Source organism: Chlamydotis macqueenii, chromosome 1, assembly GCF_036417535.1.
Source record: "Chlamydotis macqueenii isolate bChlMac1 chromosome 1, bChlMac1.mat, whole genome shotgun sequence".
NCBI lineage: Eukaryota > Metazoa > Chordata > Aves > Otidiformes > Otididae > Chlamydotis > Chlamydotis macqueenii.
In genome coordinates, this window is record NC_141556.1 from 111,459,177 (window position 1) to 111,480,176 (window position 21,000).

At 34.6% G+C, this 21,000-nt stretch overlaps 1 protein-coding gene across 1 annotated transcript in view; it reads left to right on the forward strand.

The window, feature by feature from the left end:
• The window catches only part of NCAM2 (neural cell adhesion molecule 2), a 297,815-nt gene that overhangs the window by 249,442 nt on the left and 27,373 nt on the right, over nt 1–21,000 (forward strand). The window contains exons 13-15 of the mRNA XM_086764093.1: nt 3,704–3,823; nt 5,817–5,938; nt 14,278–14,458. Of these exons, the coding sequence (XP_086620219.1) occupies nt 3,704–3,823; nt 5,817–5,938; nt 14,278–14,458 (423 nt within the window). The remainder of the gene's footprint in view (nt 1–3,703; nt 3,824–5,816; nt 5,939–14,277; nt 14,459–21,000) is intronic.

Here is a 21,000-nt window from a genome sequence, read left to right on the forward strand (position 1 = left end):
TACTGACTCAGATTTATGGTGCAATTTATTTCTCAGCAAATCTTGTGTCAGATGTTGTTTTCCTATGGTTCATCTTGATAGCAGTTAAAATTCTGTGATAATAAATTGAACTTTTCTAGCTGAAATGCTTACACTCTGTATTTGAAATAATATGGAGTTCTATCTATCTGTTGTCTTATCTATCTAATATATAATTTTTTGTGGTTTTTTTTCTGTACAGTGTTCATTCTTTAGTGTTTTAGATTTGCTTGCAAATTAGAAGAATCTATGTAATGTAAAATAAGGACTTGAACTTTAAGATTCCTGCCACAGAATAGGTTGAACTGAATTTTGCTTTTTGGTAAGGCTTAAATCTTTTTGGTTGTTGTGTTTCTTTTAAAATTCTGCTCTACAAAATTTTTTAAAAAGACAATGTTCCTTGCATACGCTGTCAAAAATTATTCATAATTTTGTTTTATACTCCCTATACAGTATGTTAAATTAAAACCCAAAATAACTGGTAACCTGTGTCATAATCTTCTCTAAGGATACTATGTGATTTGCAGCCTCCCTGTCTATCTTCTTATAAGTGGAAAAGACTAAGGTCTGAGCTGTTGTGCATCATGTTAAATGAGCCCAGCAATACTTGCAGAGTTCAGAAGAGAATCTTCTGTTTTTTCATCTTTGGAGTTACTCTTCAAAGTCTACTCCTCAATGTAACCAGTCACTACATGAATAATCCCAGCAATAATCAACTAGTCTACAGAATTTAATTCTTCACATAAAGCATGCAGATACTGTGATTAGGAAGACAATATAAAAACAGAAGCAGGTAGATAGGACAGGCAGAAAAAGACTGAAGAATTTCAAATAATGTTCTGAAAGAAATAAAATAATTTCTCCTTCAGTGTATCTGAGACTTAATATATGCCAATGAATATACCAATGGCATAATTCACACATACAGTATGCAGTGGACCACTTTGTGGACCATTTTTTTGACATTCATATATTGAAAGTCCTATATTTCTTTCAAAATATTATTTGCATTTTTACAGCTAATTACCTCAGTGTTCATTGAAAACTGTAACAAAAAAAATCAATTGTGGCCAGGGCTGTGAGCTATGAACTCCTGTAAGAAGCGTTCCATTTGTATATGGAAAGATGAATAATCTGATTGTATACTTAAATGACAATACATACCTTAAAAAATTTAACTAGTTTATTAAGTATTTTTTTCCATTGTCAACATATTTAAAAAATCTAAACCACTTAGCAATCAGTGAAAGTTTTCACTACTCTTAGATTACTTTTAAGCCCTACGCTTTTGTTACATACTGTGGGACAGTTCCTTAATCTTACTTAATTGTTCTAAATATTATTTTACAACAACTGGAATTTTTAAAGTATTATCATCAAGAATGGTTCTTTTATTTATTTTCCAGGATGACATATTTATAATTTTTTCCTATATATAAAATATATCCATATCATATGATCACTGATACCAAGTGGTTCCAGTTTTTGAAGACATATTATGCTATCAGCGTTAGTTGGGTTAATTCCATAAATGTATTTATAAGAGTCATTGTATCTGGACATATAGTGCTGTGCAGGGCATTCTAAAGTAGATACTGATTCTTTAAATACTACATATAGAAGTAATTTTATTAATTTGGATAGGCCCCAGGAGTCACTCAGGTGTTTATAGAATGGGATCCTTGGGTTTTAGGTAGTTAACACATTCACATTTTATTAAGTGTAGACTTGTAGTCATATGCTTTTATGTTGTTTAAATTTTAAAAACATTTACAGTAACACTAATTTTCAGTATGCCCTAAGGTTTATTTTCAGTGAAATTATTCAGCCTTGGAAAGTAATCATGGCTGAAAGGCAAGTTGAACACTGCTACTGCTTGGTTTAGGTTTTAAATTTCATCTTACCATAACTGAATGTTACATATCTTAATCCTTCTCTTCTCCAAATTCTGTTTTTATTCTCCTGATGGTACTTTATTTTTTCATGACGTGGTTATACTTTATAGTTTGGTATTTTTAAGTCTCATGAAAATGATAAGGCTAAATGTGCTGGAAGACACACAGTTCTACTATTTTGTTTACAAGAAAGCAATTGCCATGTTTCAATGGCGAATTCATGCAAAGTGCTCATAATAGAGTGTGAAATATGAAAGTTACTGTTTTTCCAAAATTAATTAAGTCCCTTTAGCTCCGCATTTAATAGGACCTCTGTCTGCCTGCTGCAGAAACTAAAGAAATAGAAATTCTAATAAATCTAGACTCAGAAGAATAACAAACAGTACTGACAGAAATAGTTATACTTTAATTAAATTTATACCTTGAAAAGCAAGCCTAAAGCAACTATTAAAATACATATATAATACTCCTCTGTAATGAGAAAAACTAGGCTTCCTAGAGACTACTGGCTCTTTCTCAAGACATTACAATGTATCCTTTTCTGAGATAATACCAGAAAAGGCCCTGCTTTTCTGGGCAAGACAAACACTGATGTACTTCAAGTAAAGTCCATCCAGTTTATGTCCATTCCTTAGTATGAACCTGACATCAGGAGAGCTCATCACGATTCACAGAGCTGGCAAACAGCAAGCAGGCAATTGCTACAGAGACAATAAAATGAAGCTTTCTTATAAAGACAAGGTAATGGTCCAAGAACTCTGCGTGAATCAAAGTTTCCAAGTGCATATTCAACATTGATAATAGTAATATACAGTACTGTGGTAATATGTAATACTGCATTCCCATAAAGGGTTCCCAACATTCTTTTCCTGTTTGGTGGTTTGTTTTTTTTTTCTAGAGTGGTTGCTGTACGTTACAGCAACAGCATTCTTAGTGCTGTACAATATACTTTTTGGCAAAATTTTCCCCCTGTTTTCTGCTTCTGGTGGCATCTTCAGGTAGAATCATAGAGACAGGTTCAGGCTGTGTGAAGTATTGCTGCCAGGGATTAAGTCTTGATTTCTGAAAGTGTGCCCTAAGTCCAAACTGGTTTACTTCCCAAATCACTTTTTTTTTTTTTTAATTATAACTTAATATACATTTCCATATAACTCCTCTTAAATATGTACAGACATCTAATTCACTTTCAGGTCCTTAGGTGATTGCTCAGAACTCTTTCTTTGATCATCATAGCTGCCTGTCTTTTTAGTTCTTGAATACATTGTTGATCTGGCAGAGCTAAGCACCAGTAATTCGACATTCATGTGCATGTAGCTGCATCCGGGAGTGTAAATCAAGGATGGTTGATACTGCTTGCCATGAGGGAAAAATGGCAAATTATGAACTGTTTGAAGGTGGCTTGAATGTGTATCAGATGCCTATTGCCAGCTAGAAGAAAGGAAACTTCCATAATTTTTTACTAAATTCACGTCTCCTGTGCTCACGTTCTGAACATAAAATATCAATTCCCATCAAGGTCCTTAACTGTTGCCTGGGGCTTCTGTGACACTGACATGAAACTCCTTCAGAAGCATAACTTGCTCAGTCACAACAATGATTTTATGCAGATGGAAAAGAAGGTGACTATTAGCACTGAAGAAAGCCAAGTTTGGAACCACTGGACGATTAGAAAATGGGACTCTTAAGTTGCAAGTGAAGCAAATAAATTATGAAATTACCTGACCTTTTAAAAAAAATATATTGCATCATCAAATTTTGTTCCCATATTTTTTTTCTTTCCTGTCCTTTAGCAATGGTTGTTCTTAGCAATTTGGAACCAAATACGACCTATGAAATCAAAGTAGCTGCTGTAAATGGAAAAGGACAAGGAGAGTATAGCAAAATCGAGATCTTTCAGACCTTACCTGTCCGTGAGTAATACTTGTGCTATTAAATGAAGATGCAAATTATTGTTAGAATATATTATCTCCAAATAAGCTAATAATTTCAAATATGATTCACTGTGGATAATATGTTTTATATTTATACACTACTTCCCAGTGTTTACCTTGTTTCTCAGAAATCATGTTTTGTTCCTCTTATTCCCCCCCCACCAAGTAGTATGAATGAACTTAAATTGGACAATTTATCCCATTATCTATATTTTTGAGACTTACTTAGAAAAATCTTTGTTTTATATTCAAAAGCACAAATCATGAGAGCTATTGCATTAAGGACTTTTTCTCATTTACACCAAGAGTATTATAGACACCTGTGAGAAATGAATTAGCCCTTTCTGGAGGCATTTGCTCAGCAAACTGTGCTGTCACAAGTTTTGCAATTATCAAGCCTCAAACAGAAATCTTGTACTATGGAAAAATGATGAGAAAATATATATATATTTTTAATATGGTTACATGCAAATGATAAATGCTACGAAGCCAGTTCTATATTTATAGTAACCTTTATAGGCAAGAAATTCAGATTTAAATGTTAAGGGCTAATGAAAAATATTTTTCTCAAATGATTTTAAAATAGATACAATAATAAATAAACTAAACACAAAGGGAGAAGAAAAATAAAGGAACTAGCAGATGACACTGTACAGTACTTAAACAGGTATTGCAAAATACATCAGCAACTATTACTAGACAAGTGTTTCATAAATCTATTGCAACTGAACTGTTTTCTGTGTAGAGTGTCACTCATTATAGTTAAGAATACTGGCCCTAATGGAATGAACAATAGAAGTCACACAACTACAAAGAACAGAAAATATTTCCATGTTATTATATTATGTTCTTATTGATATGTTTTTTCTGTCCAAAAGCAGTAACTTGGCAACTTTCAAATTTATTTTTAAGTGGACACATATTCTATATATATTGAATGCAGATAAAATAATTTGCTATTATTCATATGGAACATTATACTTGATAGAAAAGTGATAGAAACTGATAGAAATTATATGTATGTAATCTGATAGATCATAAAATTCTGTGTTGAGATATAAGTTAATTTATCTTTACTTTGACAAGGGATAAACACAAATATTGCAAATATTTCTGAAGGAACTCTATCTCTCTAGGTGAATGCAAATTTACAAGTATTTCGAAGATAAAACACGTCAGGATGAAAACACATGTTCATTTAGGATCTGATTTAAAACTTTATAAGAGACATTATGTATAGAAATTATAATTAGTTTGTGAATTTCCATTAGCAAAGTGGCTTAAACTGGCTATTAACCCTTCAATCGTACATTTAAGATTATTTTTAGCTTCTCATTACAAAGAAAATTGAGATTGGTTTTGGAAATCTTTGCATTTATTATCAATATAGACTACTCTAAAAGTATCTAGATTTGCCTTGGCCCATTTATTGAAGAGTTACTTTACCTAATATCTGTATTACAATTTAGATCTTGCACACGGGACTATAGCTCATTCTTAATGTTAAGGATGCTTTCCTGTAACATAGTGTTATTCTTAAACTTCATAGTGAGTAGCAGCTTAGCAGCCTTGCTGAATTTCTGAAAATAATTTCTGAAGTAAATTATATTTGAAAATGTCAAAAGTTGGAAAGTCTCAAATAAATTAGTATTTCTTTCATGCTTCACATAATTTTGTTTCTTTGTGTGAGATAATTAATCTACATTAAAATATAATTTAACTAAAATGAGGAATGAGGGGGGTTGGACTAGATGACCTTTAAAGGATCCTTCCAACCCAAACTATTCTGTGATTCTATGATCCTCCAAAATATTTAAAACACTTACGAAGGATGTTCTGCAGTGCTTGGAAGATTCGTGTTGATTTTAAACATTTTGATTAATAATCTTGTTGACAAGCTCCCAGCTGTAATTTAAGACTTATCTTATTGTTGAACTATTATAATCTACTAGGTTTTTTTTCCTTTTTTTAGGGGAGCCAAGCCCCCCTTCAATTCATGGACAACCAGGAAGTGGCAAGAGTTTTAAACTTAGCATAACTAAACAAGATGATGGAGGTGCCCCTATTTTGGAATATATTGTCAAATACAGAAGTGTAAGTATTTCAGTTAGTCAAAATAGATGGCTTTTGCTTAGTAATATCTGCTTTTCATGTAAAAAAAAGGCTGTTGATATGATTTGAAATGTATCAAAATGCTTTACATACTGCAAAAAGAAAATAAGATGTAGTATAATATGTTTTCTCTTGTGACTAGGTTGCTAATGTCAGATTGTAAAAAAGAAATAGAGACAAAGAAAAGCACCTAAAGGTATAGGTGAAGGTCCATCCTAAGAAGAAAACTATATTCTCTGTTTTTTCACATAGTAAATGGGGAACATTCAGGTTCAGCTCTCAGAAGTGCAGTAAATTAGCAGATATTAAAGTTACATAATTAAGTGTTGTCTGAACAACAAATTATTAACTTGTTAGGAATACATTTGTATTGATAGATACCATCCTAGAGATAGAAAGCTATATTCCAGTGCTTCATCTGACTTTTAAATGAGATTAATTATTTGATCATGTTTCCTTTTTTTAATCTGCCTAGATTCTGAAACTTGGCTTAAAAAAGCCAAACTGGTAGGCCTTTCCTGAGTTTCATTGTACATATCAGTTCTTTAACAGCCATCGTGAAGAACTTATTTCTGTCAGCTAGAGTCTGATTTGGTTTTCTCTCATCAAATCTGTCAAGTTTAAAGAACAGGCTTTTCTGGAATGTGTAATGTATTTTTCTACCCCCCCCCCCCCCAAAAAAAAGTGGGTTTTTAAAAATCATTAAAGTAGCAAAATTATCCTTCTTTTCCTCCTGTGATATGTTTAGAAATGATTGTGTTGAAGAAGTAACTTCTAGAGCTGTCAGAAACAATTTAATTCACAAGTGTGCATTTTCTAATAACTTCTTTGTGTTCTTGTAGGAAGATTATACTACTTTTATCTGACTCAATACAGTAAAAAGACATTTTACCAGAGTGTAACAGCAGATTTACATGTCTGTTTCAAGAGTCTAAAAGCAATTTAGAATGTAACGTCAGATATTTAATGTGTTGAACAGAAGGTGATGAGGACTTCATTTAACGGAAATAAGCAATCTTTAATAAATTAAATGCAGAACCTGTTTTAGTGTTCCCAAAAAGGAAAAGCCAGTTCCTTATTTTGTAACAATTTTTGTCACATTTCCTACTGTTTCCTGTAACATAACTTTTTGATGATAGTTCTGAGATTATCCAAGTGCTAAACCTGGCATGTAAAATTATTTTCCTAACCTAAATATAGGCAAAGAAGATTGGTAGCTCCAACTTAATTGAGAAAAATTTGGTGGAGCTTTTAAGAGTAGCCTGAGAGAATAACCAGCAGTTATTCTGATATGACTGAACTCTAAACCTTAATTGACCTTCTTAAATTACTTTCAGTCCGGTGAGTACAGTTGGCATAAAAGAAAAGTAATTTTAAAGAAGAGACAGGGTGTTAAAATATGCAATACAAGATACAATGCAGTTTTGTGGGATTGAGCTTCCTAGTTAGATTACAATGCCTCTAAGTATTTATAATTGAGAATATAAGAAAAAAAATATTTGGATATAATATATGCATGCAGTGTATGGAATTTAATCTGTTTCTGTGATTTAAATAAGCTAAATGATGTTGGAGCTATGCTGAATATTTTTTGAAACTTGTTTTTGATCTAGTGTTTTGACTAAGTACAATATTATAGTATAAAAGATCTCTTTTCATATGTATCATTGAAAGATAAATGTACAGTTTAAGCAGTAACTTGCACATTAATATTATCTGTGTTTTAATCAGAATGAATGGATGCTATTTAAAGTTCTTAATTGTCTGTTGACTGCTTCTCTTCTATCTTTCCGATTGGTTGTATTTCATTAGCTTTCCTATAACTCTTGCCAGCTTCATTACTAGCACCTTGACCAATGTATTTGCTTGCATGTTTAAAGAGTGTGTTAGATAACAAGCTACACATCAGTAGCTTTTTTTCTTTGTGTTTCATAACAGCTTATGTCTTATTAAGAGTTAGCTCCCTTATATTTAAGTTTTACACAGATTAAAAACAAACAAACAAACAAACAGGGAAAAAGGAAAGCCTTTAAGATATTATAGGAATATTGTAGCCTGGTTTAAGGCAAATGGTAAATTTTATTTTTCTGTAAGTCATGTGTTTCGTTCTGTCAAATATTGTTTTCCTAATATCAGTTTATTTATATTATGGGCAAGACTTACTAACTATAGTCAGATAATAAGAATCTTCACATTTTGTTCTGTATTTAAGTAGGTACTATGCAATTTTTATGAGAAGCAGCCTCAAACTGATTCATGATATTGCACAAAGGAAATCAAGACAGTCTTACCAAGCTTAACTGATGTAGTCTGAAGCTGATAGCATACATTGACTTCAAAGTTACTGCAGGAAAGAATAGGTGGAGTGAGAGGAAGAGAAGGGAAAACTGCTCCTCAGTAGCCAGCCAGGAAGAGCAGTAATGGAGATGACCTAGACAAACCTGATGTGCCAATGACCGATACAGCCTGCCCCGAGAAGTGACCACAGAAACAAAATGGGCTAGCAAGCAAAGGAGCAAGACAGAGAGAGTAAGAGAGATGGATGCCCCCGCCCCGGGCAACCCTCACTTGTGTACTGAGCATGATGGCATGGAATACTCTCTTTGGCCAGTTTGGGTCAACTGTTCTGGCTACATCTGTCCAAGCTTTCTGCACCTGCGCATTAGTGAGACCTGGAAAGCTGGACAACGTCTTCTGTCTCATTAGCAACAACTCGTAACATCAGTGTGTTTATCAACATTCTTCACATACGAAATCCAAAACGCACTGGCTACTGAGAAGAAAATTAACTCCATCCCTGCCAAAACCAGGACAAATTGGGACCAACTCAAGCTCCCCTTTTGTTGTTCCTGCTTATGGCGCTATTAACATGGGTTGGGGCACACATGATGAGGTGGTAGTGTTGCACAATGGATGTTAAGCTTTAGGCCTGTAAAATATTAGGGAAATGTGTACTGAATTTGTAAATAGCTTTTACCTGCTGTGTTATTTGCTAAGTAATATAATGATAAACTAAAAGCTAGAGGGGAGAGTTGAAAGATTGTGCAGACTAAGGGGAAGGTGAGGAGATAAGGAAGGCCGGGAGGAACAAGCACTTGGGATACAGAGGAGAGACTACCACAACAGTTCAGGGCAGGTGGGTGACCAGGCACAGACCTGCAAGAGAAATGCAGGCTACAGAGCAGCCTTTGGAAGGTATCACACAGATTAAACTTAGTACCAGAAACAGAATGCAAACAACGTGTGATCACCATACAGGAATAGGCACTTAGCATGACTCACACAGTCACAAGCAAAAGCTTGTGCTTAGTGCTCAAGTGCGTTTTGGCTGTGATGGATATTCTGTAGCTGCACATGTTGCAATTGTGATTTTGTGCTTGGTGCATAATGTTTCCCACTGTTCCCTGCAAATACATATCAGTCTATTATCTTGAAGAGGTTTGTTCCCCGCCTTCAGTTATGATTTTCGTACCCTGTCCTGAATTACTTCATAAAGCTTAAAAAGCAAGTATTGAAATAGGTTTCTTAATGATGGGAAAAGGGAATTCTGTTTCTATACTTTCAGGTCACAGAATACCAACAGTAAGCTAGAAAAAAAAAAAAGAAAAAGGAGAGTGAGTTGGCTTTGGTTTTGCCTGGCATGCCAACTTTCAGTAAAAATTTGGAATTAGAATTAAATAATAAAAATATCCATTTTTATGGTCATAAACTTTTAGGTAGAAGCAAGAAAAAAATTATTAAATTACTATTTTGAGAAACAGTAAAAGTATTTAATTCATTTTTTCCTTTTATGTCCATAATGATGTTTGGAGGAAATGCTAGAGGAGCAATTAGTTTTTGCAGGCATAAAAGTTGTTCACCGTGTTGACCTGTGACAGTGCTACTCTTAATGCTCTGAATTTTGGCAGTGACAAGTGTTTGATTGCTAGGTTATGTGCTTCATTCTTGTTTCACTATGTTGATGGAGGTCTGTGTTCATTTTGTTGCTTTATGATAGGTTCTAGAACAAACTTCTGCAAATACAAATAATTTTAAAAGAGATAATTTCTCATTTACTCCCACTCTGAGATACCTACTATAAAACATTTAAATATTTTTGCATCTCTGAGTTCCTCTCTACTTGCCAGATCCTTGGACTTTTCTGTGCATTTTAACACTATGTGTGTTATCAGCTATTTTGTGCTTTGTTCAGTAATTGTCCTGTATTACCCAGACCTACAAAGCACTATCCTAATATAATGAATTCTTGTGAAGTCCCTGCTTTAAATTGTCAGATTGTCTTCTGTGAGGATTTCTTGATATTTTTTTGCTGCCAGCTTTAAAGATAGTGTGGCATCTCCTGCCCTTTTTTTATCACAGGGACCGCCATAATAACAAGTCTGTCTGAGCTGAACTTTCAGTGCAATAATTTAGGGAGGATGGAGAATAAGGGAAAGGGTTGAAGGAGGTTAATACTTTTCCTCACTTTTTTTTTGCGTTCACAGAGAATAGGATCTTGAGTGCAATGTAAAATGACCATTAAAGAGAGAGATGTTGTTTTCTAGACTAGTAAATAGTTAGGTGCCTAAACAGTGGATTGACTTTACTTCCACTGTTGTAAGATGTGCCCTCAGTTTTGAAAAGCAGCCAAGTCATGGTAGACTGGAGTTTCACACTGCTTTGTTTACTTTTTTTTTTGTCAGGGTATTTAGGTGCTTAGGTTACTTACAGTTGTCTTACAAATCTAGCTCTTAGACACTTCTGAGATAAATTTGGTTGATGCTTATGTTTAAAGCCAATATACATGCAATTAAGAAATTATTATTTTTTTAATGTCATTAGTCTGTGGCATTGTGGCAGTTTTTTTTTTAACCAAAGACTTATAATGGGAAGAGGACAGTGTGAATCTAAGGCTTAAGAGTAATTGGAGTGGGCAGTAAAATCCCCAGAAATTGCCAGTCATTGGTTAATCTCTTATATTAATGATACAACTGCTAATAGTAAATTATTATTGAAGATACTTATATTGACTCATCCCTCAAATTAAACTGTTAGCAGTTTCCTTCATTTGTTGAAGAACACTGTGCATATGTAGAGCTTTCTATAAATTTTAAGCAATATTGATAACAGAATAGCCTAATAAGGTATGAAGTGTTCTTTTGTAGTTCTGTTTTCTGCTCCTTAAGCTACCAATTAAAGGGTCTTAGCATAAACAGGGAGATTTGTAGGAAGATTTAAATGATAGATTCTTGTTTTGTGTTCTCGTCCCCTGCTTTCCATTTCTACACTAGTAGTAAAATAAATCTGGACACATTACTGGGCTCTACTTAATAACAAGTACTTGAAAATGCATGCAAAATAAGACATATAATGAAGGACATTGCAGTTCTTTCCCTTTTTTCTTTAAGATGCCAAAAGCAGTCTGTATTCTGGAAGACTTCATCTGTTTATCTTTAGAAGAAGACAATTTGCTTTCCAGATACACTGTTTATTCTTCTTCCTCCTAACTTGTGTTTGTCACTCTTCGTAAAACATTTTATTGTCTTTGAGCTCAGGGCTTGGACTCTGTTTCAGTTTTCTCAAACCACCCAGCCAGTTTCACTTTAAACTAAACTTCTCTGTGTCACTTCTCTGGCATAGCATGCAGATACCCTGTTACATTTCAGCTCTTTCATTATTATTCACCTGATCAAACTGGAACAACTGCCTTTTCACTTATTGTTATGTCTACAGAAGAGCAGTCTTATACAGAAATCTCTATAGTTTTCCTTCCAAATCTTAAGCTCATTCTGTTCATCACATATAATTCTAGATTTTGTTTTCCAAATATAATGATATAACTGTTTGCAACACTGTCTTTTCCACCTGCAGGAACCATATTAGCCTGAATCTTTTTTTTCCAGTTCAGTATATTTTTTCTCCTTCTGTGATTCTGAACCTCTTTGGAATTCACACAGTTGTATGTGCACACATCAAGATAATGTATGAATCTTCTGATTTCTCTCATGTTGATGTTCTTTGGAGTCTAGGTATATTATTTTTTTTCCTAACTCCTCTCAAACCTGAACAATTTAAACAGCCGCTAAAATATAGTGCTATGTAACATTGCTAATGTTACAAAGGAGTATCTGCATATGCATATTGCAATCTGTATTAATTCCTTTTATTTTAACAGTGCTATACAAAAATATATTTCCTAAAAGTTGTTTGATATAGTAATAATCTAAGTGGATTCACTCAGGGGAATGTAAATGGGTGGATTCACTCAGCAGCACGTCAGATGATTGTTGTAGAAATTATCCATAAGGATATGGGAAACTATCATTGACAGAAAATACCAGTTTCACTGTATGATGAGTAAATTATTTTTACTCCAGTGTATTTAGATTTTTTCATTATTTGTGATGTGACTACCATTCTGATGTTTTTCATTGGTCTACTGCTGCACTGACTAGGCACTTTCACCTTGCTGCAACTGTTCCTGAAAAAGTATTTTACTGTATTTTAATAATTCCAAAGACTGTCATGTGTCAGTACCAATGCCAGTGCAGAAGAAGCAAGAAAGAGTTTAAGAAAAGGTGAAGTCAGTATGGAAAATCCATCACACTCAGCACTGATAGCAAAGAAGTTATTGCAGTGCACATAAGGCAGTTTATCATATAATCATAGAAAAGTTAGGGTTGGAAGGGACTTTTAAAGGCCATCTAGTCCAACCCCCTGCAAGAAGCAGGAACATCTCCAACTAGATCAGGTTGCTCAGAGCCCCATCCAGCTTGGCCTTGAATGTTTCCAGGGATGGGGCATCTACCACCTTTCTGGGCAACCTATGCCAGTGTTCCATGACCCTCATTGTAAAAAATTTTATCCTTATATCTAATCTGAATCTGCCTCCCTTTATTTTAATACCATTACCCCTCATCCTATCACAACAGGCCTTCCTGAAGAGTTTCTCCTCATCTTTCCCATAAGCCCCTTTTAAGTACTGGAAGACTGGTATAAGGTCTCCCTGGAGCCTTCTCTTCTCCAGGCTGAATAGCCCCAGCTCTCCCAGCCTGTCCTTATAGGAGAGGCTGAGAGATCTTCGTGGCTCTCCTGTGGACTCACTACAACAGGTCCATGTTCTTCTTATGTTGGGGGCTCCAGAGCTGGACACAGTACTTCAGGTAGTCTGTCACTTTATTTTCTAAAGACAAGGGACAAAAAAAAAGGAGCATGGCTGGGCCCTGAAGTGTCTAATATAGCTGATATTTTCTTTGACACTTAAGTAGATCAAGAGGAAGATGCTTCAGTGAAGAGCCTAAACATAAGCTGCTGAGAAGCGTAGCAGTCTGCAGCAAAAAGTTATACTTCCATTTATTTGAAGGATTTTTCTTCCCAGATAGTTTATATTCATGGACTGAGTCTGTGTTGGTGTATGGGTTGGATGGCCAGAATGTGGCACTCAGCTGTAGTTTTTGCCACTGTATTATACCTCAGTGTTTAGTAAGTGTAGGACTGCATAGATTCTTTCTGAATGTTCAACAAGATGGCTTTTGTGTTTGACAGTATATATTATTTTATACTTTTACCTATTAGTTATTTTGCAATTCTCATTTGTATAAATAATAATTAAATATATTATACACTAAAAGGAGTAATTGCAAAGGTAAGCTCTGCCCATTTATGAAGTGCCAGAATTAAGATTGTAACTGAAGTCCTCAGTTTGTCCCTTTGTGTAGGTGTCTAAGATTATCTGAATTATGAGAAACTTTTTTTTTCTCTAGAACAATGATTTACATGTATCCTTTCAGTAGGGTAGACATAGAACTGCATACTTTCTTAATGGTGTTTATGCTGTTGCATACAACCTGGTTTGCAAAATGTTACTATAGTACTACATATTGCTACAGTTAGTGTATGTTTTCATTATACAACTAATGTATGATATAAGTACATTTTGCATTCATGAACAATTCAAATTTGGATTTAATGGCAAATTTCTTTTAAAGAACATTGATCAAAATGTAATTGAAACATCTGTATAAAATAAGCCTTTTACATAATTTATTATTATCAGCATCTGCAAATAATTATTCTGCTGTTCCTCAAGATAAACATCAGTATTTGAGCAAAGTATAAATTGAAGCCAAAAGGTTAAAAGTGATTGCCTACAAAATACCTAAATCCACTTTGTGGAAGCATGATTAGGAGTGTCAAAATTAAAAAAAGCTCGACTACTCAGAAGTCCAAAATTAGATTATGTAAATGTTCATAACCTCTCTAAATGCATCATGTAGACACATAGTTTAGACAAATAATACAAGAACTTCTGAGAATTTAAACTAATGCTTGCATCTTTACAGAAAGATAAGGAAGACCAGTGGCTAGAGAAAAAAGTGCTGGGTAGTAGAGACCACATCATCTTAGAGCATCTTCAATGGACCATGGGTTATGAAGTACAAATTACAGCAGCCAACAGACTGGGTTATTCTGAACCAACATTATATGAATTCAGCATGCCACCGAAGCCCAACATTATTACAGGTAGGTTAATTTTAGAGTGTTTTCTCTCTATGAATTCTTTGCTAATTGTAGCACAGTAATATGTGTAGTTGAACATGATGTAGCTGAAGTCTTCTTTAACTGAGAAAGCGCGAGACCCCATACTTTGTTATCACCGAGGACTCATTTCAAAACCCTTAAATGGAACCATACTTCCCACTTTTTTTCTTAGTAATAAAGTAATTTGTAAGTACAGAACAAACATTGAATCTTCAACCCAAATGATGATCGTTAGCAAGAAATATAGTGTCTAAGATACACCTGCTAAACATTTTTAAGTTGCCTTGTACATCCTATTTGTCTGTTGTAAGCAACTTGGTGGTTAGAATTCTCGATTTCAATACATCTCAAAATATTTGCACAGGTGCTTCAAGGTACACATGTAATAAAGATGTTTATGTTAGTATCTGATGAGATTAAGACTTCAAATATTATTGTTTATATACTGTCTTCCTGATTCACCTTAACATGGTGAGCATACAGCTTTCTATTAGGCCTATTTGCAAGTTTTGAAATCTATAGAAATATTGTTTGTATTTTAAGTGTGTAAATAAAAAAGTTTGGATTTTTTTTTTAGAGAAAACTGCATAATAGCGAAGAGTGAGATTGTTTCAGTAACTAATTTATTGAGTTTTAATACTTCCCAATGTAAAGTTATATTTTGGTGCAACAATAGAAAGTTATTTCATTCTAGATAAACCTAAAATATTATGTTAATTTCTGATATATTATGGGTAATCTTTTTTTTAAGCAAATGTTATGAGCAAGAGATTTCAAAATTTTAATCTAAATTATGAGTTGATATTTTAATAATAATTCTGAATTAGATCAGTGTCACCATTACTATTTTAAAATCAGATTCTAAATCCTCAAACACAGTATTTTCTGTATGCTATATATTAAACTATTAGAGTGTTAGAATCAAATTAAAATCTTGCCAAATAAATATAATGGCCAATATAATAAAATGTGAAACATATCAACAACTGTGTTTTTATGTGACCATCTGACTAGCGTTGTTCTTAGAAAAGTAGCGATGAGTTTGAATAAGCCATAGATTACTGTCATTAGAAAAGTTTGAAATAACAGACTAATTTTTTTTTCTGTCTGTTGCAAGTTTTCTTTAGATATATTTTCAGAGAAGTTATCTCAAGATCTCTGCAACATTTTTTAATATTCTGTAGGAATTTATTGATCTCAGAAGCATTGTTACTTGCATTTATACAAGGAAATAGGCATTTGCAATTCATTAATAGGTTCAGATCCAGTTTTAATGCAAGTGTTTGATTTATACACTTGAATTGCAGTAGTGAGAGTTGATTTGCATCTTGGTTGAAATTCAGGACCTCAATAGGCCCTGTATACTTTTTTTTAAACAGATAGTGCCTTGTGATTATTATAATTAGGAAATAAAATTTCACTACACACTCAAAAAAGAAAAGGGAAAAAGAAATGTAGGAAAGGTTATTGTCCCAAGGAAATGAAAATTTTTATCAAGTAGAAAAAAAAAAAAGCTGATTTAGGTAAACAGAAAGGATAAGCCATTCTTCCATTTTGTATATTTGAGACACAAATCTTACTTGTTTTGCAATGCAGTCTAACTTTAACATGTTATAATTATTTAAAGTATTCCGTATTATTGCCACAGCTACAATAACAGAGAAATATGATATGCCTGCGTAAATTACAATGTAGATGGTCTCTAGACATTCGAGTAAAAAGCAGCTTACTTAATTTAGTTTCAGAAGATAGAACATTTTTCTCTGAAAAGTTTTTAAAGTATTTAGGGGCTTTTTCCTTTCAGTGTTCTCCTATAGTTGTAAGAAGTCTGTTACACTATTTAACATCAGGCCTTCTTTTTATGTATCATTATTGCAATTATGATCATAGAACTAATTAGTTTCCTTGACAACTGTTTTTGCAAAGCCTGAAAAGAGTGTGAAATTCCCATCATAAGAACATCCTATAGGCCATTTTAAAAAGCATATTAAAAAAGACACTTAGAATCAGTGAAACATTACTGTTCATGATTCAGTATGGTTATCGCGTTTTGAAATGGCATATTACTCTTGCAATGTAACATATATGTAAAACATTGTTGCAAAAGTATGAACCTAGTCTTTTAAAATTCATAGATAATGTATATAAAATGCTTACTTTTGAGCAGAATATTTCTTTCTGATATAAGTTAGTTAACTCAGATGATGCACTATTTTTCTGTTTTGAGGCTTAGATATTTGCAGCTAGGCATCTACAGTTGGTGCCAAAGAAGTACATAGGCAACAAGAATTAAATTAAATAGACTTTTGAAGGAAATCTGCGTCACCTATCCTGTGCTCACTTAGCTACTTCAGATGACTGAGATTCCCTTCCTGCTTATTGATGTGATTATTAGAAAATTTTCTAAGACTCCTGAAGGTTTTCACCTGTATGTGCCCAGGTCTATGGCACTTCAGCTGAACTGAGTGTTTCTGTCTTGCTCTAAACGTGATTAAAAAACAAAGTATCTGTAGATCCTGTGTATGCAATCTCATGGACATTAGTTATCCTAAGAGAATTTTGGGATTGTTTAAGTATCATGATGGTTAATTATACCTAACATACTATTCTGCTGAAAATGTGTGCACACTAGTGCAATTAATCAGAAAACTGGTGAGAGATGGAGGCAGGGATACAATTGTTTTCTTTCATTGGGTACTTATCAGGGAAATGGGAGTTGTCACAAGAAATAAAACTTTGGTTCTGATTCCTGCAGAAGGAGCTTGCTTATTCTTTCAAGAGCTATTGGATATAAAGCAGAAGTAGTAATCTCTGAGGGCAGGGACTGGAAGCCAAAACTAATTACGTGAATACAGCACTCCTGTGGGCACTGAATGTACAACTTCTGCTTGCTAGGGAAGTGTGAGCAAGTACCAGCTCCTGGCTGGCAGTCAAATTCTATAATAACACAATATGATGATCTTCCATTACGAGTCTTAGGTCTAGGAAGGAGCCTGAGGCTACAAATTGCTGTCTGGCATCAGTGAGGTGTATAAATGGCGCAGACATTCATTTAAATTTTCACATGGTTGGCCTCGGCAGCCTCCAACTATAGATCTACTTGATTTTGTAATTTCTGTTCCTAGGCCTATAACATGGTCTCCATTCACTGAATAACTCAAATTGATTCCTCAGAATTTGTAATCCTTTTAATAAAAGTTGCTTAGTTTTCTGAAGGGTTTACCAATGGAACTTTGTACTGACTTTGAGGAATACTTCTTAAACCACTTACCTTAAATAAATATATGTATAAGTATAGTAATGTATGTGGATATGTGTATGCATATATACATTGCTGTATATTTAAGTATGTATCATTTTACTTCCTACTTTTATGAGTCACTTTTGCACTCAGCAGTTCCATCTTTGTATTCAACTTTTTACTTGGGCATATGAGCATATATTTAAGAATCATGCTTTGAAGAAAAAGTGGGATAGTCTTAAAGAGAGTATTTTATGTATTCCAACTCATTCCATTCTCACTAGAGATGTTAGCTGATAGTACTTGCAGGCAGGTGCAACTCTAACATCAGTCTACTTGCCTCTGAGTGAAGTCTTTATGAGATTTTAAGTACCGATTTGTGATAGTTTAGAAAATTTTGTTCTGGCTTCTCTGTAGTGTTAAGCTTCTCCTAGTCATGTGAGAAAGAAAAGGGAGATTCTCAAAGGAGCTGTGTGCCTTAGCTGTCAGCTCTTTGTCAGTATTAGGACAGCATGGAGTAACCTCTGCAGCCATAACAAACCTTCTGACTAGGTGTCACTGGGAATTGCCAAACTCCATCAGCTCCCGGAGCCGACACTGCAACCTATTTGTATGAGTCCATTTAGCCTTTCTCAGCAGGGAAGAGATGGAGATCCTGTCTTTGTACTATCCAGGTGGTACAAAAGTGTCCAAATCGGCTGTTATTCTGAACCGTTACTATTGCAACCTAAAATCACATCTACAGGTTTATATTAAATGAATCTTAAAAAAAAAGATTAAATGCAAGGTGTTAAAAGAGGATGCTTTCTGCAAGTGTTAGATATATTTTCAGAAATAAGTGGCAGAAGATTTATGCAGGTGCTGTATTCCAAATGCTTTTATCCAGTCACTGCTGTTTCTCCAGAAGACCAGTAGAATGTATTAAAAATGGCTGCAAGTTGTGTTTTATCATAAGATTTTTCTTGTTCATTATAAATGAATAACTTGGCACAGTTGTGGGAAAATGAGAAAAGCATTTAGCGATAAAAAGCCCTTAGACCTATTTTTCTCACTTTGCAATATTGGTTGTTCTGTTTTTTTTCTTTTTTTTTTAACTTCCAGTACTGCATGAACTGTCAGAATATTTTTTTTTATTAACATCCTTGGAAAAGTTTTAATCCCTTGTGAATCTCATTTGCTTTTTTTTTCAATGCATATCTGTCACCAGTCCTTAAAATCATATAGTGATAGGCAGAGGGACAATCTAATACGTGGTATTTTCTCTCATCATCACTAGTAGCAAAGCTTATACTCTTAATGATAAATATTATTTTTATCAATTGTTTTTACAAAAATGCAGCTTTAGGATCTCTAGTGGTGCCAAAGTGAATGAAAAATAAGAATAGCTCCTATCAATGTTATAGGTTTGTGTGTATATATATGTATTTGAATTTGTGTATGTACATTTTATGATGTATTACATAGACAAAGTAGGGTTTTTGAACTATATAGGCAGTGTTTTATTAGAATAGAAGCTAGGATAATGACCTTTTTAATCCAGAGACTGAAAATTACTAAGTATAGAAAAATATAAGTAAGTCTCCCTGATGCCCACAATTTTCTCTCAGAGCAAGTCCTGTTCTTTAATTTTGCTCTCAGTCAAGCAATTCATTGAATTTTTTTTGGAGTAGAAAAAAATTCTTTATGATCTCATCTGTATAGCTAGGGAAGATTTTTGTTCCTGTCACCACTTGCTGCCAAACAGCAGACACGTTTGGTGCAGGTGCTCTCCTTCTCTCTCACATCCCTTCAACTCTGACCCATGGGCTGCAAGAGACTCCCTGGGGTACAGTCTCCCTTGCTCTGAAGGAAGGCATAACCTCCCTTTTCTCTAGAAAGGTTAACTTGACCTTGTCTATGCATCAGCTAAGAGAAGCCAAAAAGCAGCCTTTATCATTCTTGATCTGTACCCCACTGCCAAAGTACATAACATTTGTGGACTTACCATAACTATGAATAAACTTCCAGTCTGAATATTTCTTGTGTCCCTTCAAGCATTTTCCTTAGATTTCAAATCATTTCAGATCTGTTTGAAATTAGATTTTACCTGATTACAGCTAAGCCTCAAGGTCAGGGTGTCACATAAAAATGTGTCTGCATGACCAAGCTGTCATTACCATTAGTCTTTCTTGCCACAAGAGCACATTTCTGGCTCATGTTCAACTTGGTGTCCACCAGGACCCCAAGGGCCTTTTCTGTAAAGCTGCTTTCCAGTTGAGGGGCCCCAGCCATATACCTAGTGACTAGGGTTGTTCCTCCCCAGGGGCAGGACTTTGCACTTCCCCTTGTTGAACTACATGAGGTTCCTCTCAGCCTATTTCTCCATCTTGTCAAGGTCCCTTTGGATGGCAGCACAACCATTTCATGTATTAGCCACTCCTCTGAGATTTGTGTGAACAGGAAAGTTGCTGAGGGTACACTCTGCTCCATCATCCAAACCATTGATGATGTTGAACAGAATTGGATCCAGTATTAACCTCTGGGATACACTGCTAATCACTGGCCTCCAAGTAGACTTCATGCCATTGATCAGTACCCTCTGGGCCCAGTGTGGTGGTTTAGCCTGGATCACCACACAGTTTCTCACTCACCCTCCCCCTACTCAGTGGGACAGGGGAGAGAAATTGGGAAGAAAGGAAAACTCATGGGTTGAGATAAAAACAGTTTAATAAAATACTAAAAACTACAAAGATAACAGAATATAAGGATATTAATATATACAAAATATACAAAATAAACAATGTACAATTTCTCACCACCCGATGTCTGAATGACTGACGCAGACCGTCCTGAGCAGCAATCATAGGAACGACACCGAGCATTAAGCAAAGCGGGGAGAGCAAGCTAGCAAGGTAGAGGGAACGATGCCAGCAAGCAAGAGAGAAGAAAAGGATGCCAAGGGTGCCTGAAAAGAATGCCCGAAAAGAATGTCCAAAAAGAATGCCCCCTCCCAGGGGCAACCCCCACTTATATACTGAGCATGATATGGCATGGAATACTCTCTTTGGCCAGTTTGGATCAATTATTCTGTCTGTCTTTTGCCCAGCTTCCCGCATCTGCACGTTAACGAGACCTTAACGAGACTTGGAAAGCCAGACAGTGTCCTTGGTCTCATTAACAACAACTCGTATCATCAGAGTGTTTTTATCAACATTCTTCACACATTAAATCCAAAACACACTGGCTACTGAGAAGAAAATTAACTCCATCCCTGCTGAAACCAGGATACCTGGCCATTGAGATA